The 26,415-nt window shown below is 40.1% G+C and overlaps 1 protein-coding gene across 4 annotated transcripts in view; it reads right to left on the bottom strand.

Moving 5' to 3' along the window:
* The window catches only part of ITGB4 (integrin subunit beta 4), a 1,147,860-nt gene that overhangs the window by 734,253 nt on the left and 387,192 nt on the right, over positions 1 to 26,415 (bottom strand). For all 4 annotated transcript variants that reach the window (XM_044084971.1, XM_044084972.1, XM_044084974.1 and 1 more), the window contains exons 5-6: positions 16,216 to 16,420; positions 11,457 to 11,553 (exon numbers count right to left, since the gene is read on the bottom strand). In XM_044084971.1, the coding sequence (XP_043940906.1) occupies positions 11,457 to 11,553; positions 16,216 to 16,420 (302 nt within the window). The remainder of the gene's footprint in view (positions 1 to 11,456; positions 11,554 to 16,215; positions 16,421 to 26,415) is intronic.

Here is a 26,415-nt window from a genome sequence, read left to right on the forward strand (position 1 = left end):
CACTGCCTGACACATGCATATAATGTTTATCCTCACACTGCTAAAGTCTCAGAGTGAGATTGTAGGAATGAGTGCTTTTGTACATTTGTGGGACAGATCATGTGTGCTTGTGTGCTTGTGAGTGCATGCATGCATGTGTGCAAGGGTGTGAGTTTGTGTGTATGTATGCCACACAAGGCACTATGAGAACCAGTCACTGTAGTTTTGCATGACTGAGTTTGAATAAACTGTAAAAACATTTTCTTGACATCTCTAATGTATAGTATTTACAAGTTCAATAAACTGAAATAGATTATCATTGACTATTCCCAAGTCTTTCTGTACGTAACAGGCTTAATTATAGATTTAATGCACAGTTGTGTTTAAATCTTTCATTTCTATAATGAACCAAAGCATTAAGTTTTTCCTTGTTCATGGTTATTTAATTTTATAATGAACAAAGCAACATAGTACTCAAATTTTCATTCTTTGCTTCCATATTTTGACTGCATCATATTTTTTTATATAACTTCAAATTATCAGCAAATTAAATTAGTGTTATCATGGGGATGACAGGGATCTCATGTGAATGAACTACAGTGAGATTTTATTTATTTAACGTGTTACACTGGAAAGCACACTAGTCCAAAGACCTTTTCAGGCACTACAGGAGATAAAACGGCAAATAGAGAAAACATAATACATTACAGAGTATACAACAACAAACAGAAGCAGCATATGTGAAACAAAATATTGCACAGCTGTTTACAAAGAAGATAAGAAGTGGCATAATGCCAAGTATGCAATAAAATGAGGATGTATTACATAAGTTGCAATACAAATATGTACAGCACTGATCACATGGACAAAGAAGAGTAGTTTTGCTCTGGTAAGAATGTTAAATTAAAGAAAAAAATATACATATGTATATATATATATATATATATATATATATATATATATATATATATATATATATATATATATATATATATGATGGCTAGTGGGTAAAAATGGGATAGGAAACTGTTTATAGAGACAATTAGCATAATAACATCCTAACATAGCAGGGATAAAACATAATAAAGGAATGTGTAAGTAACTTAGCCATGATTGCCAGGGCATTGACACTAGGATGTTTGGCAGGAGGAGCTCTTTAAGAGACTCGTGCAACTCAAAAGGCATTTCTGATGTGGATGTAAGAAGCGTTGGTACAGATAATGCAATGTCTTATGTACCAATAAGTCATGATTGGTGAGATTCAATAACTGAAACTAAAATTATGCATCAGCAAAGTTTCATTTTTGACATGAGCAACAGTCCCCATCAAGATGGCTGAAAGCAGAAGTCGAGCACTTTTACACAGCAGAATTTTTTTATACTGTCAGCTGGCTGTGCAAGTTCAACCAGGCCTGTCTTTCATTTGGATAGCATTTTCTTCATATAAATGTGAACATGCTTCTTCATTTCTCTGTGGTTAACCTTGTCTCCATCAGAATCATCATCATCATCATCAGCCAATGTTTTCCCATTTTCTACATGGGGTCACAAAATCATGTTAACTGTTGCCATCTCTCTCGATTCAGTGTCACACTCCTACCTTCTTCAACACTCATGTCTGACTGTCACAGATCTTCCTTCACACAATCCATCCACCTGTTTGCTAGATGTCCTTGTTTCCTCATACCTTCTTTCTGTCTGTCTGTCCCAAATCTTCTTCACCAGATTGTCTTCTGCTTTTCTGCACATGTCTGAACAACTGTAATCTGTTCTCTTTGATCTTTTCTGCAATTGGAGCTACTTTGGCTTCTGCTGTTATGTCATCACTTCTTCATCTGTCCCACAGTGTGCATCCTACCACCCTCCTCAGGCATTTCATTTCCATCACCTCTATCGTCTTCATCTGCTCTCCCTTTACTGCCAGGGTTTCTGTACCATACTGTAGTACTGGTCACACCACTGTTTTGTACACCTTACTTTTCAGCTTCTTTAGCATTATTTTGTCATACACTAAATCTGACACTCTGTGCCATTTGGCTGTAGCCCCTCTGATTCTAGATTTGACCTCTTCATTCAGACTTCCCTTCTCCTCAAGCACCCCTCCCAGACATTTGAAACTATTTACCTGTTCAACTATCTTGCCTTCTATCTCAATTCTCAGTTTCTTCTGATTTCCCCAATTTGCTGCCATTACCACTGTCTTATCTGTGCTTAGTTTCATCCCATGTGCCTTCAGTTTTGCATTCCATTCCCCTATCCTTTGCTGAGGTTCTTGCTCAGAGTCTTCCTGTAATGCCACATTGTCTGCATACAGAAACTTTGTTGATCTGTCCGTTCCAACCTGTTTGTTAAGTGCATCACCAGTATGAACAGCAGTGGGCTCAGACCTGAACCCTGGTGTACACCCACACCCACTGGGAAGCCCTCTGTGAGGCTGAACACCATTTGTACTTGAGTCATTGGGTCCTTGTACATAGCCTGCACTAATTCTACCAATGTTTCTGGGACTTTGAACCACCATAGTACTGCCCAGATCAGCTTTCTTGGGACCTTGTCATATGCTTTCTCCAAGACTAGGAATGCCCAGTTTGACTCTTTCCTCAACTCTTGCCTCTTCTCAGCTATCTCTCTCACTGCAAACATCTGGTCAGTTGTGCTGCATCCTGATCTGAATCTGAACTGCTCATCTCCCATGTTACATTCTACTACTCTGTGTATCCGTTTATCAGTCACCCTTGTCCAGAACTTTCATGCAATGTGATGGGAGTTTGATGCCTCTATACTGCCCACAGTTGTGGATGTCCCCTTTGTTCTTGTACACTGGCATGAGTATGCTTACTCTCCAGCCATCTGGGATATGTCTTTCTCTCCACACTCTGTGAGTACCCTCAGGAGCCATTTCTCTCCATCTCACCCAGCATTTTTTTTCATATCTGCTGTGACCTCATGTGAGCCTCCTGTTTTCCCTGACTTTATTTTCCTTAGTGCTATTCAAGAAAAAAACTCACTAACTGAATCTCCAAAATCACCAAGGCACTAGAATTAGTTTATTGGTTTTATCCTTATTTAAAAAGACTTCATCAGAACTATAAGTGTGTTTTTGTTGAATATTTGTTTATTTTTATTCTCACTATAGTCCATTTTTGCAAGTGCAGTTTTTGTTGAGTTATATAATATGTCCTGAACTAAAGCAGCTGGATTGGGTTTCTTTGCACAGATGGGCTCTAAGTTGAGAACTGAATTTCACAAAGGAGGTACAATCTTTCTGGCTTACAAGTAGGGATTCCCAAGATCCATCCATCCATCCTCAACCCCTTTTCCCATTTTGCACATGGGGTCGGTGTGTCACTTCCACAGTGACAATCGTCTTGAGCCAAGGTTTACACCACCTGGTGGCTAGCCCTGCCACAGTAGTTCATTCTCATGACTCACTCACACACACACTCTTACCTTTGGCCAATTTAGAGTTTCCAGTCCACATACTGCATGTCTTTGGAATGTGGGAGGAAACGTACATGACCACAGATAGGGCATGCAGACTCCGAAGATGTAGAGCCTAAAGTACAAAAGCTGTGTTTTGTTCTTCGTAGGTTATTCCTGCAAGAATACAGTACTGACTGCATGAGTGACTGACTTCCCACATTATATGAAGAGATCTTGCATGTACATTTTGCAACTTGGTGGGAGGACTTTCAAAATACAGAAGCTTAAACTGGTTTTACCCAGCAAAACAAAACTTGTCCTTTGCTTAATAGGCAGCCATTTAGCTTTTGAGGTGCAAGGCTGTGATATTTGCATTGTAGGGAGAGGGCTATGAAATTGCATATTTTGTTGAAGAGAATCTGTAGTGCTTTAATACTTTCTCCTTTCTCTATGGCTCATCTTGTTGCTTACGAAAGAAAGTTTGACATTTCCCTGGCCTTGAAAAAGTAGATAGCTAATATTGTCTGTTTTTCATCTTTTTCACAGCTTGCTGCTTGGACTTTCCAGTCTATAATGAGAACATTAAAATCCCCCCATTTACCATCATTATTGGCTTTCTCTGGTCTGATCAGTGCAGTCAGACTGTTACATGTCCTTTACAAAAATCACAACTAAACCTGAAACAGCACTCCTTCAACCAAGAAGAACATCAGCTGCAACCTCTTCTATGTCCCTGATTGCTGATCCCATCTCCTCCTCCTCTTCTGTACCTACCCACAGATGCCATTCATAACTTAAAGCATAAGTTCCTGATTCTGTTACCTCCTTCAGCCCTTCCAAACCCCTTAAAGCCTCCCACCATCATTCCCCACTACTTGACTTTCTGACCAAGCTTCCATAATTCCTGCTATAACCAGCACCATCCTCCACTACAAGTGCTTCAGCATTTCCACATAAATCTGCATGTTATCAATTAGATGTGAAAGGAACTAACTGGCATACTGATAGAGTTATGCTTTACATCAGCAATATAACTTCAGCATGAAAATATACGCAAGTAGTCACAGAGAGATCCTACAAATGTTGTCAGAAGTTACATGTGGTGTAGTAAGAATACAGTGTAGAAGGTACTCGGTGGCCATTACATCCTTTGCCTTAGTTACAAGCATTTGCTCATTGAAACACTTGGTTAACCAAGCTTCATCAGGGGATTGAGAATGGGCCAACAGACAATTCAAGTGAAGCTGAATAAATTAGTTTTTAAGAATTCCAGTGCACTATAACTGCATTTTGTATAACATGGTATAACACAGCCAACATTAAAGTTCTTGCAAGTGTACTTACTAGCTGTTCATCCTTGAATGCTCTGATCTACTCGTAGTTACCTTTACTGACAAAACACTACCAATAGTACTGCCACTACCCTTACAACCGCGTTAAACACAAAACACACTTTCTACCAGCTCCTTCACGGGCAAACAGTGTAACTATCCTGCAAAGAAACACGATTTCCTTGACAACAACTGATTACACCTCTTCTGTCCTGGGCCCTATATTATGGGATGTACTTTCTAGCAACATAAGGAAAGTACAGTTGTGTACACTTACCATAAATGTAGATAGATGTTCGAGTGTATTCGCTGTTGCAGTCATTACATTTGGGTAATCCTGCTGGCAGGTTGCCATCAGCCGGCCTGAATTACAAAGTTTTGGGTCCTGCATCAGCTGCTGTTGCCCCCTCCCTGATGTCAGGTCATCAGGGGTATAAAAGAAGCAGCTGACACCATTTTTTTCAGTTTTTCTTGCCCCAGATGTCAGGTGCCCCCAAAAAGGGTAGCCAAACTTTATATATATATTCAGAAATACACCAATATAAATTTTACCTTCATCTATAAGCAAATACACCACATAGGTTGTAGAAATCAGAGAAGGAAAGATAAGATCCAAATAAAAAAGGGGGAAGGCGGGTGGGTAACCTGGACTGCAACAGTGAACACACCCAAACATCTACATTTATGGTAAGTGTACACAACTGTACTATGTTCTTCGTGTTTCACTGTTGCAGTCATTACATTTGGGTAGAGTCCCAAAGCTATGGTTGGGAGGTTGGAGCTAGACAATAGTAGGAGCAGCTATGAGGTCCTGCAGAACTGCAGTGGCAAAGCCTGCCCTGGAATTAGAGTAGAGTGGCAGATGATAATGTTTTGTAAAGGTGTGCACTGAACTCCAAGTAGCTGCCTTTAAAATGTCTCTGGTTGGTACTCCCCTGAGAAAGGCTGCTGAAGTGGCAGCAGCTCTGGTGGAATGTGGCCTAATGCCCTTAGGCACTGGCTTGCCATGGTGTAAGTAGCAGAAATGAATGCAGTGGCCTCACCACTTTGAAATAGTCTGCTTTGAGATAGCCTTTCCTTGTGATCCTGCAGCATATGCCACTAGTAATTGCTCTGTCTTCCTGAAAGCTTTGGTTCTGTCCAAGTAGAATCTAAGCAGTCTGTGTACATCCAAAGAATGCAGAATTCTCTCCCCATTGTTCTGTGGATTTGCGTAAAAAGTTGGCAGATGAATAGTTTGGTTAAGAGCCACACTGGACACCACTTTAGGCATAAATGTTGGGTTTGTCCTCAGGGAGACCCTGTCTGGATGAAAAATGATAAAAAGGTTCCACAGCTATGAGCGCCTGTAGCTCTGATACTCATCTTGCAGAAGTAATTGCTAGGAGCAGAGCTGTTTTCCAAGATAAAAACTTTATATCAGTAGTAGCAGCTGGCTCAAAAGGAGGCAGGGTGAGCTTTTCCAAGACATAGTTGAGGTCCCATGCAGGTATTAGTAATCTCCTTGGAGGCTTTAAATTTTTGGCTCCTCTGAGGTACTGCTTTAATAAAGGATGAGAAAAAAGTGGTGACTCTGTATTGTAATGAGCCGAAATGGCAGAGGCACAAATTTTAACTGATGAAAAAGATAGGCCTTTGTCCAGCATCTCAGTTAAGTATTGCAAAATCTGAGGAATATTTGGTACAGTTGTATCAGTTCCTTGTGCCTGGTTCCAAGCACAGAATCTCTTCCATTTTCCAAGTACTAGGCCTTCTGGCTTCCAGAATAACATCCATCACAGCTTTACTGAGAGGTGTTTTTTGTATGACTACATTATCCACCATGCTGCCAAGTTTAATGTCCTGATTTGGCTGTGCAGGATCTGATTGTTTTGCTGGGACAGTAGACGAGGTATTTGAGGTAAGGTCCAAGCTAGGTATAGAGACAAGTTCCTTAGGATTGGATACCAGTACTGGCATGGCCAGTCTGGGGCAATCAGTATCATCTTTGGGTTCTCCTGTCTGATCTTTAGGAGTATCTTGGGAAGGAGAGGCAGTGGGGGAAAGGCATATACTGATAGGTTTTCCCAGCTGAAAGATAGGGCGTCCACGTTCCATGCTTGTCTGTGATAAGTCCTTGTGCAGAATCTGTTTAGTTGGTAATTGTGAGGGGAGGCAAATAGATCTATGTCCGGGCATCCCCATTTCCTTGTTATCATGCTGAAGACTTGTGGATCCAACTTCCACTCATGTGGATCCATGAGGTTTATGCTTAGTTCATCTGCCAGAGTGTTTTCCTTTCCTGGCAGGAATTGTGCCTGCAGATGTACTTGGTAAGTCAAAGCTGTGTCCCACAAGGTCATGGCTAGTCTGCAAAGGGGGTAAGAATGTATGCCCCCCTGCTTGTTTATATACCACATGACCGTGGTGTTGTCTGTCTTTATCAGTAGTTGTCCCGGATGAAGTAGGTCCTTGAAGGCTGTCAGGGCCTTTTGAACAGCTAGCATCTCTTTTTGACTGATATGTAAATGCATTTGGTTGAGGACCATGTGCCCTGAATGCATCTTCCTGCCATGTGGGCTCCCCAGGCATAGTCGGACACATCCGTTGTTAGTGTCTGCCTGGCTGGAGGTAATGTGAATGGCTGTCCCTTGTTCTGGTGACAAGCCTTTGCCCACCATCGAAACTCCTGTTGCAGGCAGGGAATGAAAGTAATGACTGTTTCCAGGCTGTGGCAATGTTGAGTCCAAACACTTTTTAGGTACCATTGAAGTTTCCTCATATGCAGTCTTGCATATGGAATTAGTAGAATGCAGGATGCCATGAAGCCCAAAGCCTGCAGAATTTTTCTTGCAGATAACTGGGCCTTTGTTGCAAACATTTTGAAACAGGTAGTCAGTTGCCTTTGTTTGTCTGGCGTGAGATAAGCCATCTGGGCAGTTGTATTTAAGCTTGCACCCAGGAATGTTATCTCTTGTGGGGGTACTAGTTTTGATTTCTTTTTGTTGACTGTGTACCCTAGGCTTGTTAGGAGTCTTTTCACAAATGCCAGATGTTGAAGAAGAATGTCCTTGTTCTCTTCTTGAATGAGACAGTCGTCCAAGTAAGGATATATTTGTATTCCTCTTTGTCTGCAGAATGCAATTACTGGTGCCAGACACTTTGTAAAGACTCTGAGTGCAGTAGATAAGCCAAAGGGCAGTGCAGAGAATTGGTAATGCATTGAACCAGCCTTGAATCGGAGGTATCTTCTGAATGATTGGAACATGCAGGTATGCCTCTTTTAGGTCTAAGGTCACAAGCCAAGCATTCTTGCCCAGCATGGGCAGAAGCTGGTGCAAAGTCAACATTTTGAATTTTGGAATATCCAGGAATGTGTCCAGAATAGATAGATCCATTTTCGTCCTCCAGGCCTTGTCCTTTCTGGGTAGCAAGAACAGTCGAGTAAAATCCTTGTCCCTGCTCTTGCTCTGGTACTTGTTGAATGGCCCCCATGTCCATGAGGGATGAGACTTGTTTTTGTGCCTCTGCCCATTGATTTTTTTGGCAGATCTGGCCAGCCGTTTGCCTTTGGCAGAGTATGGAAATGGAACTTGTAGCCTTGTGACAATATATTTAGAACCCACTTGTCCTGGGTTATAATGTGCCAATTTTGAGTAAAAAGAGCTAATTTTTCCCTAAGGGTGCTGCCAGTAGATAAGTGCTTGGTGCAGGCAGGGGGGAGTCATTGGGACTGTTTCCTGTATGTTTGTGATTTATATTCTCCAACTTTGGAGGTAGAAGCCCCCCATTGCTTTGACCTGTATGAACCTTGTGCTTGGGATCTGCCCCTTTGAGGTCTGTCTGACCAGTTTTTTGTAGGCCAGTGTCTACTAAACCTAGGTAGCTGTACTTGTAAGAAATCTGTAACAGTTTGCATAGATTTAGCTTTGTCCTCCATTTTCTTTAACACCTCTTCTGCCTTGACACCAAACAAAGTATCATGCTGTAAGGGTGCATCTAGTAATTTAACTTTAACATGATTAGGCAGATTTTGTTCCTTTAACCAAGCATGCCTCCTAATTACAGAACCCATAACTGCGGCCCTGCAGGAGGCCTCCAAAGAATCAAGACCACATTGCAAAGTATGCTTTCCAACTTGTTCAGCTGCATGCAATAAATCCTGCATTTCCTTATTTTCTGCACATTCAGAGTTTAACAACATTTTCTGTTTAAGCAATCCCATGACATGTTGCTGATATTTGAGCATATGAAACTGACACTTTAAGGCCCTTATAGCCAAAGTTGCAGATGTGTAAACCTTTTTTCCCCATCTATCCAGTGCCCTTGAATCTCTGTCAGAGGGGGTTGGGTTTTTTTGCAGTGGAAGCCTTAACTCTCTGTGGATCCTGTGAAATAGTTTCTGGGTCAGCACCAGGGTTTTTAAAAAGAAATTTGTGAGAGTCAGGAACCCTGTAGTATCTGTCAGGCTTAACAGGAGCTAGGAGTAAGGAGTCAGGGGTCAGACTAGACTCCGAAAACACATAATCTACAATGTCTAACACAGGTGGAATGGCTAGAGGCCTGTGCTGAGGTAGTAAAAGAAAATCCCTGAGCCTCTTTTTAGATTCTGAAAAATCTTGGCTCTCCCAGTGGAAATGCTCCCTCATGGTATGCAAGGTTTCCCCAAAGGAATAGTCCTCAGGAGGAGATGCTGACGGTATAGATTCTTCAGCATCAGAATCCTTATAGGGGGGAAGAGAATATTCCTGATCAGAAGAGGAATCAGAAGAAACAGAAACCTGATCTGAAGATTCATAGTCAGGCTCTTGCCTAGGCCTCTTATCAGGAGGGGGATGGGAACCCCTGATCAAGGTAATCAAGTCTTCGGCCATTTTGAGCATCTGTTTTTTGGGCATAGAGGCCTGTCCACGTGGCTCTTAAGTTTGTTTCCTTGCTTTAGAAGGTGCTTTAGTCTTTGCCTTTGAAGCTGAAGTCATTTTAATGTAAAGATGTTTAGGTCTGAATACACCCTCAGAAGCCGGTGCCTGCTCAGCAGCTCTGGACCCATCTGAGGGATTAGCATCCGAGGCTCCAATACCTTGAGTATCCAGTGGCATAGCCGACTCCACATGGGAGTCAGAAGCGGCCTGCGACTCTAAAGCAGTGGGCGTCATGGGCTGAAAAAGCACCTCACTGAGAACCGGCGAACTGGCGACTGGCTTAGGAGAAGCTTCGTCATCAGTTTTGGGCCTCGGTTGTTTATCTTTATCCTTTTCTTTGCGTTTTTTGTGAACTCCGGTAGTCAGATGGCTATCCGACGATTCAGGATAATTATACCGGCGTCCAAAAAAGTTTAAAGCAAAATCATACCGACGCTTAATAGTGCGTTGGTTAAATCTAGCACAAAACCGACAACCAGTAACTTTGTGATCAGGGCCTAGGCAAGAAATACAGTAAGAGTGAAAGTCCTTATGAGGTATTTGCTTTCCACAAGAAATACAATTATTAACTTTTTCTGACATTGGTCTGGAGCAAGAAAAAAGTTTCCCCAATGGGGTACTTAGCTTTATTGAAGACTTCAGATCTGAAACTCGAACACGAAAATCTCAGGCGTCGGCCGACCGGCACTTGCGAATTGCTTCTGCTTCGGGTACCGCGTGGCAAGAAAGACTGAAGAAAATGGCGTCAGCTGCTTCTTTTATACCCTGAAGACCTGACGTCAGGGAGGGGGTGTCAGCAGCTGACGCACGACCCAAGACTTTGGAATTCAGGCTGGCTGACGGCAACCTGCCAGCAGGATTACCCAAATGTAATGACTGCAACAATGAACCACGAACATCTAACTTTTCCACTACTTGGGAATTCAACCTTAAGCTTCTAAGTCACTTTACTGCTTACTTGCCAATGTCCAAGACTGAACAGCTAGTAAGTGTACTTGTTTGCCTTTAGTGCTGGAATAATCGAAGGCTGTGGGTTCTATTCCCACACTAGGTACTTGGATTAATTTTCTATACTCACACTGCAGTGTCGCTGTTGCACTTTTGAGTGTGCTGTCCTTCAAATAAGATGCTAAACTGACGTTCCATTTGCATGAGCTGATGGCAGCTCATGAAGATATAAAATGAACTGTCACATTTACTAAAAAGATTAGGGGGAGATCCCTGGTGCCTGCCCTGTTCAGATTTTAAATACCACACTGGATCTCCCTTGAAAAGAGAACACTGGCCTAGCAGGACTAACCAGGCAAACAAATAAACCTGCCTTGCAAACCATACTACCTCCGGGTAAATCCGCATTATATTACTCTTTATTTCTTTCTCTCTCTCCCTCTCTATGTACAACTAAAAAATATACAATATTTTAGGCACCAAATATTGCTTGCTCTTATTTACATTAATAATTCCAAAACCATGCTACATACAAGGTATGATAATAATTTACCTTGAATCATACATGATGACAGTCACAACTGTATTGATATTTGACCTCTGTCAGTGAGTATTTGTTAAAACTATAAGGTGATAACTTCATTTTTGAAAGGCTCAGGCCTCACCCATTGGCAGTTAAAGGTACATTCTCAAAAGAGCTGTATTGGAGTGAATGAGTTCATTAGAGCATGATCTTGAGTCTTGTCTATTTCTAACATTATACAAGTTTACATATTTATGTTAGCAGGCACATCTCTTAAAGCTTACTAACAATTTACATCACAAAAAAGAAAACAGCAGAACTTTGTGTCAAAAAGTGACTTTTTTCACTTACTTTGCAGGTCTCATGTCTGTCTGAGGAACTGAAACTTTGTCCACAAATTTGCCAAACCCTATGGTGTAGTCCTTGGAGAGCTTCTCTGTTGCATTTGCTGAAACAAAGGGAAACCTAGAATTACACTTCTACAGTAATGTAGTATTATTATTTTTAATTTATTTTGCTTAGTTCTTAACCACACATTGTAAATTAGAACCCATCTAGAATAATTACTTCTAGGAAAGGCCTTAATTTTGTCAATTACAAAGCAACTTATTTTTTTTTAATTGTTTATCTTTACTTTATTAATTAATATATTGCTAAACACAGTATTTTAAAATTGAAGGAAAAAAGAAAGACAAGTCAGACTGACAAAACGACAGTTAAAATGAAGTTACCGTTGTTATACGTCCGATTTCAGGGAATAGCATTTCTTTAGGGCTGGGATGGCTGAATAAGCTGCATATTCTTCTACAAGTAGAATCTGCAAGTTCAGCTATCAGACATATTGCAAAAAGATATAACTAAATAGGTAGGGAGGGTCTTACTAATAATACCTTTATTAATATTAGTCTGGAATTCCTGTCCACAAAAATTTCTATTATACAAATCATAGCTGCTGCAAGTTTTCACTTCATGAGTAACCTGACATAAACTGGTGTGTGTATGATATCATACTACACCTATACAGAGACCTCATCTCTATGTTGTCAATATCTGCAATGAATAGAGTATTAAAACAGAATTTACTGTATATCACTGTCACAATTCACACAATGCTCTCAATTGCATTGTTTGTTGTCTTATGTCTCGGATATGTTTGTACAATATAATGACTTTTTACCACTCCTTTCATTTTTCTCTAGTAATATACCTGCAGAACTAAATGTGATGTCATACCAACCACTGGATTACCTTGGAGTATCTCACTGAGTGCCCAATCAAAAAATAGGGTCAGCATTGTGTGACCTTTGCTTATAAAAATAAGTGTTGTCCACAGCCTTTGATTAATTTTTATGTAAAAAAATTCCACTAGCCCCTTTCTTAAAATTCCCATCTTCTTAGAAAAAAATTTAGTCAAACTAATGGGTCCACAGTTATCTGGATTCTTCTGTGAACCATCTAATAATACACCCCTAATAGATGACCCAGTGGTCAGGGATTTTGGGACGCATGTAGACAGCAGCCTGGACTTTGACCATTGTGTGTCTACTGTATTAAGAAAATCACTGTATGTTGTGCAACTTATACGGAAGTATATGGCATCTAAGTCCAATGATGTCATTGTTCCACTTCACTCAGCCCTTATCAGACTAATCATGTAGAGTGCATCAGTGGTTAAGGTTTCTTCCTCATAATTCTAAGGCCTGTGGTTCAATCCTGGCCTCTGGTCACTGTCTCTGTGGAGTATGTGTTTATTTCCTGTGTCTGTGTTTTTCTGGTATTCTGATTTCTATCCAATTCCCCAAAACAAGCTAGTCAACTGACAACTTTAAAATATCTATCTAGTTTTACTTTACCTTGCAGTAGCAAACAAGGTTTAAAAATGATCAGTATGGTTTCCTGGTTAAATTAAATAAAATGCAACTTTCCAGGGAAATGCGGAAATGCACAAAAATAAAGCAATACACTGTCTAATCTGATTATTCTTGATTATACACACACACACACACACACACACACACACAGACACAGACACAGACACAGACACACACACACACATATATATATATATATATATATATATATATATATATATATATATATATATATATATATATATATGGGTCTACTTCACATGGTCGACAGGCCATATGATCGACACTCATTTGGTCGGCAGTTCATTTGGTTGAGAAGCAGTTTATGTGGGGGGCTGTGCCCCCCACACACCCCTCAACTATATATATCAACTCCAGGGTCACACAACATTGGGGAGGGGGGCAAATCTGCTTGTCGACCAAATGAGTATCGATAATATGGCCTGTCGACCATCTCAGGTAGACCCATATATACACACATACATAGATGCATATATCTATCTATATATATATATATATATATATATATATATATATATATATATATATGGTTCTACCTTACATAGTCGACAGTGCAGAACACCGACAATGCAATCATCGACACCACATAATCGACAGTGCATAAACACGACACCTCACATGCCCGACAACGAAATAACCGATGGTTCACAAACACGAAACCTCATACGCTGCACACACCACAATAACAACAATCAACAAACAAAACACATCCCCTGTCCAAAAACCACGCACACAACACAAGCACACCAAAATCCTTACAAACCCACACTAAACCTCACATACACAACTATCTACAACCCTAACCCAAACCCTAACCCTAAGGTCCGTCACTATCGCACACTCAGCTAACCCGCGCCCTAACCCTAACTTACTTAACCCGCCCCTAACCCAAAGACTTTCACTACTGCACACTTACCTAACCCGCGCCCTAACCCTAACTCACTTAACCCGCCCCTAACCCAAAGACTTTCACTACTGCACACTTACCTAACCCGCGCCCTAACCCTAACTCACTTAACCCACCCCTATCCCCACAGACCGTCAATATCCACACTTACCTTACTCGCAGCCTAACGTCCGTCACTACTGCATACTTACACAGCCTTTTCTCATGTCGGTATCCTCGGCGTTGGTGTTTTCATCCGTCGGTCTTCTGCATTTTCGATCTTTTGGCGATCGCGATTGCATTGTCGATGTTCTGCACTGTCGACTATGTAAGGTAGAACCATATATATATATATATATATATATATATATATATATATATATATGTGTGTGTATGTGTGTGTGTGTGTGTGTGTGTGTGTGTCTGTGTAATATATCTATATATATTTTTTTTTTCTTTCCCCTTTTTTTTCCAGCATGCATGCAGACATCAGACCAGTCATAGGAAAGGGAAGACATCATCTAGCCAGCCATCAGGATTTTTTCTATTTTTTTTTCTTCTTTAAGGCTTTAGTCAATGAGGTCTGCACTCACCTGCATGTAAGCCTGACGAGTAGGTAGACAAAACTGCAGTAGACTGGACCACCTCACCAGAGGATAGACCAGCAAGCTTCGGATGGCCATGCCTGTTCATGTTCTCGAGCTACTCCATTGTGTATTTATATGTTAAATATGTCAATTTCCTCTGTATGAAAAAGTATGAAATCCTTTTCAAAGTAAGACTGATTCAATATCAGTTAGCACTGAGTCCCACTGTCTAAATCATGTCACACCAACTACTAGATGACTAATTAAATGATTACTGCAGTGTTGTTGATCTGGTTTACTTGGACATTAACACAGCCTTCTGAAGATATAAGACTAGAGAATAATATGGAAATTGCACATCCTTTATTGGGGTGGTAAGGTGGTAGTAAAAGATGTTTGCATAGCAGATAACAGAGTGATGGCAAAAAATGTGAAAGAAGAATTACTAAAGGGTTCCAAAGTGCTCAGGGCCTGGACTTTTCCACTATGAAACCCAAGCAGTGGCACTGTACAATGACCACCAGGATACCCTACGTCTTCTCTGATAATTCAAACTTTATGCAAAGTAACCTCAGCACTTACTGCAGAATGAGATTGAATATGGATGCATAAATTGAAGAATGTACTGCTTACTTGCTTGCATTGTTACTTTTATGACCATACCAGTAGTATGGCTATTTATTAGCATTTATTATTAATCTGGGCAAGATAAATATCAATCTGTACTTTTGCTGGGTAGCACCCAGTGAGAGAGAGCTATAATGCTATGCTTTCTCTTGAGTACACTGAAACGTGAACTAGGTTGTGTGTTTGCTACATTAGACCGTGTAGTGAATGTACGTAAGCAGCTGTAATACAGACCTTATATGCTTGCCCCCAACAGTTGAAACCGATCATGTGCTGTACCCTAAACAAGCTGAGAAGTGTCATTTTTTCCTTATTTTAGAGACTTAAAAGTATCATTGTGGAAGCAGGGGTATAGAGCAACAGACTGTGTAGTACCAGAGCTCACCTCTCAGTACTTTATGCACCTACACTACATAAAAATGTGGCTTTTTGTGCAGTTGGCATTACTATGAGATATTCCACTTAGAAAAGATGAAAAATCCAGTTATACAGCAAAAATGTCTCTGACATTTTGTGGTTACTGACCACATGCCTAAATAGCTGGCACATCTAAGGTAAAACAGAAGAGGGACTAGCACATTAGAAAAATGTCTTCCACATAAAGGAAGTGCCCCATGGGGGAGTATGTAGCTACTAACACAAAGAAGAATCAGCACACAGCTAAAAAAGGATTTGGTTTATATGGCAAGTTTTCCTAGGCAGTCAAGAAAAGCAATGACTAAATAAATAAATAAATAGGTTATGTCACTCTAAGGAAATAAATGTCTGGAACAACAAGTATGGCATTTGTTATAAAGATCTCTTGCAGAATGAATGAAAGAATCAATCAACCAATCAGTCAACAAATAAATAAGCAATCAATCTGTAAAACTTTGCAGTTGTCAGTTGTCTGCATTAAGACTACATCTTTCCCAGCAGGTTTAACATACAACTATTTAATCTGTGAGTATTATTGCTATCACAGGTAACATCAGAAGCAGCAAAACATGTATTTATTAGAATTCAAACTGTGATAATAGTAATGTCTCTGTAAAAGTATCTTTAAAAAAATCTGTGTCAACCATTTAAAAACGCATACAAAAGCTCTTAAGGTATGTCATCTGCTGTGTCATGCTTACCAAGACTATGCCCAAGCCTTTTTAAGTTCTCCAAGTCATCAGACATAGAGTTTGAGAAGTCCATCAAAATGTAGAGGTCCACTGGAGATTCCAAGGGTTCAAACACTTGAACATCGAAGTTATATTCTGCTCCAGCACGTAGCTCCATGTACATCTTCTGGGGGTATACTTGAGACTTTTTCAGACTTTCATTAATCTCAATGGCCTGCAGACAAAGGCAAAAACAAAACATCAGCACATGTACAAGTTCTAATGCAAGTACAATATTATAGTACAGATTCAGCAGAACTGGCAATCAGGCATTTCTTAGCACTGTTCATAGTGGAGTTACATGCCTCTTCTGAGAAGCAGGGTCCAAGAAAATGAACAATTTCAAACTGCAACAATAAATCTTATAAGACTAATAAATGCAACATAACGGGTAGCACAAAAACAGCACAACAGACCTTTTTTCATTTATTCATTCTTCAAAAACCTATTTAGCTGAATTCATGTTATCATGTCTATGGGAGGGGAACGTGAGACTATCCAAACACTCAATTGGTATAAGGAAGTGAAATGTATCCAAAATGGGGAGCTAACTCATCACATGATATATATATATATATATAGATAGATAGATAGATATATACATATATATTAAGCAACGCATCAGGAAACATCTAATAGTAATCAGCTACAGAGACGAAAGCAATGCCTTAGTCAGGCATTCCCTCATATGCCAAGGGTCCTTCACATTTCTAGTGCTAGAAAGGTTAAAATCCTTCTTTGGGGATTTTGCCATACTTCTTGAACTTAAAGAACTCAAGTGGCAAATCCACTTAGCAGCAGACGTCTTCCCAGACCTAAACGGACACCTTAACATCTGATGTGCCCTTAAATGGAAGCGATGACATGTTAACCATGCCCCCCAATATTGAGACTTCCCAACCACTGACATTACCTCACAGGTATCTCCCACATGACGCAACAGAGTGTACACCCCCCCCATAAAGTACTAGTCCCAGAGGAATACACTTCCTTTTACACTCTTTCACCCTCTCTTTCTGAAGAAGTCTGCAGTAGGCAGACAAAAGCGCTTAAAGTACAAGTTCATAGGTAGGTACTAGGCTGTCGGCCCAAGGGCCTACGTAAGCCTAGCCGAAAGGGTTCCATAGCTTACGCTACCCAAGAAAGTAATTTTCTTGTGCCACTGCCAGCAGAGAGAAGTGATCTCTGGGGTATATTTCCCATCCACTCATCAAGATTTTTCTTGAAGATTGCTAATGAAGAACTTTGCTTGACATAGATGGGTAGATTGTTCCAGAGTATAGGAAGTCTCTGGGACAGGAATCTATCCCTCCAGTGAGTTCTGTTTACTGTGGTGACAAGGTTTAGGTCCCTAGAGCATGTAGCTCGGAGGGATTGGGATTTCTTTAGGTGTAGCATGTCCAACAGCTCTGGGTTTGACATAGCTTTATATGTTAGGCAGAGATTACCTCGGAGTAGGCGATATGCTATGCAGTAAAGCTGGAGTTTTTTGATGCGGTCAGTGTAGGGCATTTGTTTGAGGCCAGTAATCCTCTTTGTGAGGTACTTCTGTGGCCTTTCCAGCTGCTGCAGATGTCTTGTGAGGTACATTCCAAAAGGGGTGTTGTACTCTATAATGGGTCTAATGAGTGACAAGTACAGGGGGACAATGATCTCTTTTTTTCCTTAATAAGAACCCTTTTATGATGAGGTGTGCCACGTAGAAGGACTTCCTGACTACTGTGGTGATGTGTCGAGTTAATTTATGTTTAGTAAGATTAATAAAGTGACTGTTACTTCAGTTTTATTATGAACCAGTTTAAGCAAGCATTGCTAAAATTTGAAGTGTAATTGCTGGCTCAGTAAAGGAAGAAAACTAATCAATGCTCGGGCTGTATCCTTCTTCTGCATTCAACACCAAAAGAACACACTGCAGGAAGAAAGACGGACATACACAAAACAATGTGATTCATCCCCAACCTGTATGTATATATCTATATATATCTATATATATATATATATATATATATATCTATATATATATATATATATATATATATATATATATATATATATATATATATATATATTATATAGACAGACATATAGACATAGATATAGAAATAGATAAATATACACATACACAAACACACAGAGCACTCTCTCCTAAGGCATTTTGAAGGATCATCTAGCTCACCTACAGCATGTCTTTGGGATGTAGAAAGAAGCCAAAGGACCTACGGAAAACACATATGGATATGGGCAAATGTACAAACTCTCCATAGAAGGCATCCAAGCTGAGAATGAAATTGTAAATGCAAGAGCTACAAGACAGCAACGCTACCTACTATGGAGCAGTGTTACCCACAGGAGCCCATTAAGTCACTCTTTATTTATTGTACTGATGTATACTTAGTGTGCCTGTATGGGCTTGGGTCTTGATCAAAGTAGTTTTTGGATCAATCTGCCTCCCAAGTAAAAAATAGAATAAATAAATAAATGCACATTTACTTTCACTCATCCAGCTGGAAATCTGCTTAACACCAGTCAAGACATAAGCTTTCATAGTAATACTGAAACACCTGCTTACATATGCCAAGAGTATCAGAATGATTTATCTACCTGTTATGACTTATTGTTCTTTCAGCTGACAACTATTTTATTCATCGACTACTACTGACTAGTTCAGTAATATTATTCATTTGCCTTAAACTAATTTCTGTAGTCTTTTTGCTAAGTGTTTTATGAGTTCAAATGATATCATACTATACCTATACACATATCTCATCTCTATGTTGTCAATATCTGCAATGAATAGAGTATTAAACCAGAATTTACTGTATATCACTGTCACAATTCACACAATGCTCTCAATTGCATTGTTTGTTGTCTTATGTCTCAAATATGTTTGTACAATATAATGACTTTTTACCACTCCTTTCATTTTTCTCTAGTAATATACCTGCAGAACTAGATGTGATGTCATACCAACCACTGGATTACCTTGGAGTATCTCACTGAGTGCCCAATCAAAAAATGGGGCCAGCATTGTGTGACCTTTCCTTATAAAAATAAGTGTTGTCCACAGCCTATGATTAATTTTTATGTAAAAAAGTTCTATTAGCCCCTTTCTTAAAATTGCCATCTTCTTAGAAAAAAATGAAGTCAAACTAATGGGTCCACAGTTATTTGGATTCTTCTGTGAACCATCTAATAATACACCCCTAAGAGATGACTCAATGGTCAGTGATTTTAAGCTGCATGTACACAGCAGCCTGGACTTTGACCATTGTGTGTCTACTGTATTAAGAACATCACTGTAGGTTGTGCAACTTATACGGAAGTGTACAGCATCTAAGTCCAATGATGTCTTTGTTCCACTTCACTCAGCCCTTATCAGACTAATCACTGAGTACCACAACCTTTTTAGTATGTACCACACCAGGCATATGCAACAAGTGGACCAACTCAAAGCCCTATCTCTGTACTCAGTCTCCTATAGACTTCTGAGAGGTGATCTACTCATGGCCTACAAAGCATCATCTTATCCCACTCTGATGGACCTGTTGTACAACCGCAAAACAAATTGCATCACAATTACTTGATCTAAGGACCTAAACCTCATAAACAGGACATGTTGGAGGGAGACACGTGTCTCACCCTTCTCTGGAACAAGCTTCCCATCCATGTGAAGCAGAGTTCTTCCCTTGCCTAATTCAAATGTTACTTGGACCAGTGGATGGGGATTTTGAAATGTACCCCTGGCCTGACACCTATGTCTCTTTTAGACAGAGGCAGCCTGTAAATGTTTGACCACCCATACCCAAGTGTACATATACTTCTTAAAACAATCCTAGGGTATCAAAACTTGTCAGAAACATTTGGGAAGCATGGCTAGGCTTAAAAAGCCCCCCTGAGGGTCATTAGCCTAATAATCCCCTGTGAACCTTTGACATATTAGAGCCAGCACTGCTCTTCTTGTACAGCACTGCAACCCTCCTTTTTTCAGAGACATATTAAACAGACATATAAATAAGTCACCACACACATATGCTAACTCCTTTGATCACCCTTTGTTTTTCTCCCTCTAGGCTTTGAGTTTATCAGCCCAAAATACTTCTACATTTATACTTCCATCTGCCAACTCCTCAGTTGATATTATCTTGTTTAAATAAGTGCACCCATCTGTAATGTCATTCTTCTCTTGTCTCTTTAATTTCATTTATACCCTCTTGATTAAAAGCTATAAAATACATCATGATCACTATAATGACTTTGTCTTTTACCTTTTCTCTGTCCCTCTGAATATCACAGTTGATGCCTTGTTTTCTTGTTGGAAAACAAACTTTCTCTTGCAGCTCTGCTTCCATTGCTGCATCTTTTAATCTATTTCATTTAGTTAGATCTTGTGAGGATAACCTAGTCTACATCTAATGGATGTGAATTCCCCATTCCTTTGACTCTTTCTCTTCATGAGCACTCTTAAGTTATATAACAGTTTCGGCATTCAATAGCCTGTTCTGCATCTGGATACCTAGGAATTGTAATGGTTGAACCGTTTTGCATATTTTGTTCAGAAAATATAATTATATTAAGAATATAGAAAATATATGTCATTAATCTGTGAATCTTACTAGAATAAAAACTCTTGTCTGTTTAACTAGATAACACAGTTGTCCACAACTTCTCCATGCCAAAAGAAGGACACAGCTTCTAGCAGATAAGGTGCACTTGTCTAACAGAGTACCTATTACTTAGGGGATAATAAAGAGGCTAGTGAGACCAGCTATGTTATATGGGTTGGAGACAGTGGCAATGACAGAAAGGCAGGAGTCAGAGCTGGATGTGGCAGAGTTAAAGATGTTAAGATTTGCACTGGGTGTGATGAGGGAGGACAGGATTAGTAATCAGTACATTAGAGGGTCAGCCCAGATTGGACAGTTTGGAGACAAAGCCAGAGAGGCGAGATTGCGTTGGTTTGGACATGTGCTGAGGAGGGATGCTGGGTACATTGGGAAAAGGATGCTAAGGATGAAGCTGCCAGGTAAGAGGAAGGCCTAAGATAAGGTTTACGGATGTGGTGAGAGAGGACATGCAGGTGGTTGGTGTGACAGAGCAAGATGCAGAGGACAGGAAGAAATGGAAACAGGTGATCTGCTATGGTGACCCCTAACGGGAACAGCCAAAAGAAGACTACTTAGAGGATAATGGTGAAAGATCTGCTTAACTACTAACATGTTATACCCCAAGTATATATAAAATGATTGACTTCTCTCAGGTATTCTTGAACTCAGTTTCTAAACCTACCACGTGCTTAGGAGGGTACCAGCTATTTACATTCTTTTCTGTAAAATAAGTTCCTTGTATTGTCCCTGAAATACCTGCCATGTATATAGCAATTGTGTTGACTGAAATTCTACTTGGTAGAGAGGAAGGAGGAAGAAGGAATATACTTTTATTGAGACGGGCACTGAGAGATTCTGAAAGGCAAGTGATAGGTAAAGACAATAGGGAAACAGGAAAGAGCTTTTTGCAGGATGCTCTCTCTAATAACTTGGCAAATTAGGAGGACTTTAATTAGCCTGTAGACAAACATGAATGTATGTATGTCTGTACATGTGCATGCTTTTGAAAGAATATACCCACCTGGACTATTGCATATTGTTGTATTCTGTGGCATATCTCTCAACTGTCCAGATTTAAGCAGAATGCCCAGATTTTTGCCTCAAATTTTCAGTATGTTCCTTATAAAATTTGTGGTTTTCTTGTATATCACTGGGATGAGCTGAAGAATTAAATAACTAAATAATGATATACATTTGAGTTTCAGACTTATCCTTTATAAAATGTATTTTAACACAAACCCTGTTATTCTAGCTACTTTCTAAGTTTATAACTGCAGTGTTTAAAATCTGTACCTATTTTTGAGTCTTGTTCCCCCCCCCCACCACATTATATAGGCTCTGTCCAGATTTCTTGTGCCAAGAGGTTGAGAGGTATGTTCTGTGCATGTAACAATAATTACCTGGGATGTTTAACTTGACAAATTAATAAAGTCCTGGAATTATGGAATGTATGTTGTTGTGATAGGTAGTTGTGTAGCCATTGCATGATTGTGCCAGCCAGTTGTGACTCAAAACAATGAAACAAATACAGTAACATAATACTCATGGCTACAATACGTGGAACTGTATACATCAAGCACTTATTACAGTGATAAGTAGAAATTTATATATCAAGCCCTTACTACAGGTTGAGTTCCTCTACGCAACTGCATCCTAGAGCTGAGCAAATCAAGAGAAAATACAATTGCTTCTTTTGTACTTCTAAGGTGTTTTGAATTTGGATATGTTCAAAGAGGTTTGAATGTAATAACAATGCATTTTAATACAAGCATCAGGTCTGGGTCATTTGCCTAGAGCTTTTGACATTCTTTGACTGGTGTGATGTTCTGTTCATAGATAGCATAGCTGCTGTGAAATGTCAACATTGATGAAGACTACTGAACAAATGAAAGCTTATGATGTAGTTTATTAAAACAAATTATACCAATTCTGTGTGCCACATTTTGTTGAATGTTAGTTTTTATATAGAGTGGCAATAAACTTATACCACTAACTGTATTTTTTTTTTGCTTTTTGTTTTTAAATTCCAGTCTTCCAGGTAGAGCTTCTTCGGATGAAGAGTTTAACCCCTTACGAAACCTTTACTTCAGTAGACAGGCAAGATAACTACAAAGGTACACAGTTACTGGGAGTAACCACATAATGGTTGGGAGTAAGTACAATATGCTTGGGGGTAAGTACATAATGGATTGGGAGTAAGTACATAATGGTTGAGAGTACTGGAAAGAGTTGTCTTTTGAGATAGAAATTAACTTGGACTTGAGATGTTTAAAAACAGTTCATTCAGCATTAAAATGTGACCTTAGCTGTAGTGGTAGGGTGGCAGTTTTGTTAAGGGTGTCACAATGACAGCCTATAAGTTGTACTCGCATTGTGGCAGTTTTGTTAAGGGTGACACAATTATAGCTTATAGCTTTGTAGACAATTATTAGATATGTTTATAGGGTCACAGGCGTATACTAGGCTAATGACTTCTAGGGGCCCTTATAAGCTTAGATATGAATCCCAAATGTATTTTGCAACTCTTTTTGAGCCTTTGAGGTTACTTTAAGGGATATATGTAAACTAGGCTATGATTTACAGAGTGCCTCTGTCTATTAGAGACAGGTGCTAGACCTGGGGTGAATTTCCAATTTCCCATCCATTGGTACAGGTTACAATTGAACAGGGTTACAGAAGAACTCTGCATCACATGCATAGGAAACCTGTTCCAGAAGTGAGGAATTCTCTGAGACACACACCTGTCCTTCTAATATATCCTATTTATGTTGCAAGCAAGGTTCATGAACGTATATTGAGTAGTTTTTATACTATTGGTTTTGCAGAGGTACAAAACGTCCATCAGAGGGGGACACAAGGATGCCTTGTAGGCCAGGCACAGATCACCTCTCAACAGTCTATAGGAAACTCAGTAGAGAGATAGGGTTTGAGGCAATTTGCATAGGACATGTTGTTTCTACCCTGTATTTTTTTTGTGAGGAACCTCTGTGGATGTTCCATTTGCTGCATGTGCTTGGTATTGTACTCAATGATGGGTCTAATGAGGAGTGAATACATAGGAACGATGACCTCCTTGGACCTAGACGTCATGCCCTCGCTTATAAATTGAGCAAGATAGAATGATTTCCTTACTACCTTTGACACATATTAGTCGAAAGCCAGGTTACTATTCACATATGTCCCCAAATCCCTGACTACTGTTTTCTTAGGGTGGCAAACTTGCCAAAGAGTACTATTGTGCATTTCTTGCCATTGAGTGTTAAGCTGTGGCTTTGGCACCACTCATTTGTCTGTGCTAGTCCTTCCTGTAGGCTGTCAGTGTCTTAGGGAGATTCTATGACTGCTTCTAGTTTGCAGCTATCTACAAACTTGGTCAGCCACAGGCCTTTGACATCGACTTTGATTTCCAAGAAGTAAATGCCAAAAAAGGAATGGGTCCAGCACAATCTTCTGAGGAACTCTTCTAGTAACTGACCTCTTTGAGAAGGTGGCTTCCTGTACCCTAACATCCAGGGTTCTATTTGAGAGCAAGCTGGCTGTCCATTGCATTACACAGGTTCATAGGTTTATAGGTGTATACTAATCTAATGACCATTACTACCTTCATAAGCCTAGCCAAGTATCCCAATTGTATCCCACATGACAAGTTTATGTGCCTTAGGTTACCTTAAGGGGTTAATACCTAATTCCGTGAGTTGGTTTCCAATGCCCAAGTGGGGTACTGAATCAAATACCTTAGCTAGTCAAGGTAGGCAGTAGCCATCATTTTGCCCTCATCCATTGCACTGGTAACCTTTTCAAAGAAGTCTACCAGGCTGAGTAGACATGATCTACCTTTGAGGAAGCCAAACTGGGTTGGATCCAGTGCCTGAAGGTTTCCTCTGTCATTATCAGTCATACCCATGATAATTCTTTCCATGGCTTTGCACGTGAGACTAGTCAAGACAAATGGATTTGTAGTTCCCATGGTCCATTCACGGACTGTTCTTGTGCAGAGAGGTGATCATTGCAATCCTCCATTCATATGGCACAAAGCCTTTCTGGGAGGTGGTAGTTAAACAATGACTCCAGAGGTCCAGGCAGATTATGCTTCAGCCAGTTTAGGAGGCATCCAATGATATTATCGGAGCCCATTGATGAAGTGTTCTTAACCTTAGAGAACCCATTTAGGACAGTGGGGGGATATGTTTGATGGTATTACTTGGGGGGGGGGGGGTGGCTGGGGAGGTAAATTGGAACAGAATTTGTTTGCTAGCACATTTGCTGTATCTTCCAGGTCTTTGTAAGTGACTGCATTAACAATCAGTTCTGTGCATTGTTGTGTGCTGTTTTTGAGGTTTGGACTCAACTAAAGAAATCCTTGTGGTTGTCCTTTGCCTGGGAGGCTATCTTTACCTCAAAATTGACTTTGGTAGACCTAATTTGCAATCTTAGTTGTTTATTTAGCCTGATGAGAGAGTTTTTTTCCCTTTGTTGTACAATCTGTTCATGTTTAGATTTTAACATGGTGGTTTTTGAGTTTGTACTGGGCTTGTGTCTGGTAGAAAGAGCTGCCTCTATACATCTATTAACATTGACTACACAGGGTTTCTGTGCAAACTCTTGCATTGACAACTGTGTTCTCCAGGTTAGTTATTAAATGTTACATGGTTTGCTCGGATCACAGTATTGATTTTTATTTCAGAGGAGACAGCTATATGGTCTGACCTCACCAGAGAGGACACTACACTGGTTGGGGGTGGGGAGATGCAGTATTCTACCATATTTGTGAGTACCAGGTCCAGTATGTTTGCATCACTAGTGGGCAAATGGACTAACTAGTCCAGTGTGTTTGTGTTTACAAAGTCCAGGAATCTCTCTGGCACTGCAAGTTTGAGGTTACAGTGGGTGAATTATAGCTTACAGGGATACAATATAGGATTCTCCCTAAGGTAATCTGGACATGGAGAAGCTCAAGTGAGTCAACCTTTTTGACCAGTCTTGAGGTATGTTTGTTTTTGATGTACATCGACACACCTCCACCTGTAGTCCCTGCCTGTGAAGTATATTGCTTAAATGTGTGCAAGGCATTGTATCCTTGCACTGCTGGTGTGCTCTTCATGGCTTTAAACCATGTCTCAGTAACTGCACAAATGTCAGCATCAGCAGAGTTTGGAGGGAGTGAAGTTTCTTGTTCAGGCTTTTGTTCAGGCTTGTGGCATTGAACAGTAACACCTTTAGATTCCCTTGGGATGATTTTTCTAAGTTGGCAGGTTTGTCAGTTTGGCATTGACTAAGAAAAGCTCTTTGAAGGGGACAATGTTTTAGCCAATATTTGACAGCCTAGCTGGGACAGGTGCAGCCCATCCTTGGCAAAGCGATGTGGTCTGTTGACCATATCCTTCCACGCTAACAAATATTGCACCCTGTTTGAATGACACCAGAAGCTAAGCCAATTATTAATGGAGACCACTGAACAGTCTAGCCAGATTTCGTAATTGCCCTAGAGCGCTGTCTGTTTGAGTGACTTGCTGAGTGTTGGAAAGCAGACCGACAAAAGCTGCGGGAATCAAAGCATGAACTACAG

This window comes from Protopterus annectens, chromosome 10.part0 (genome assembly GCF_019279795.1).
Source record: "Protopterus annectens isolate FY-2018-M chromosome 10.part0, PAN1.0, whole genome shotgun sequence".
NCBI lineage: Eukaryota > Metazoa > Chordata > Ceratodontiformes > Protopteridae > Protopterus > Protopterus annectens.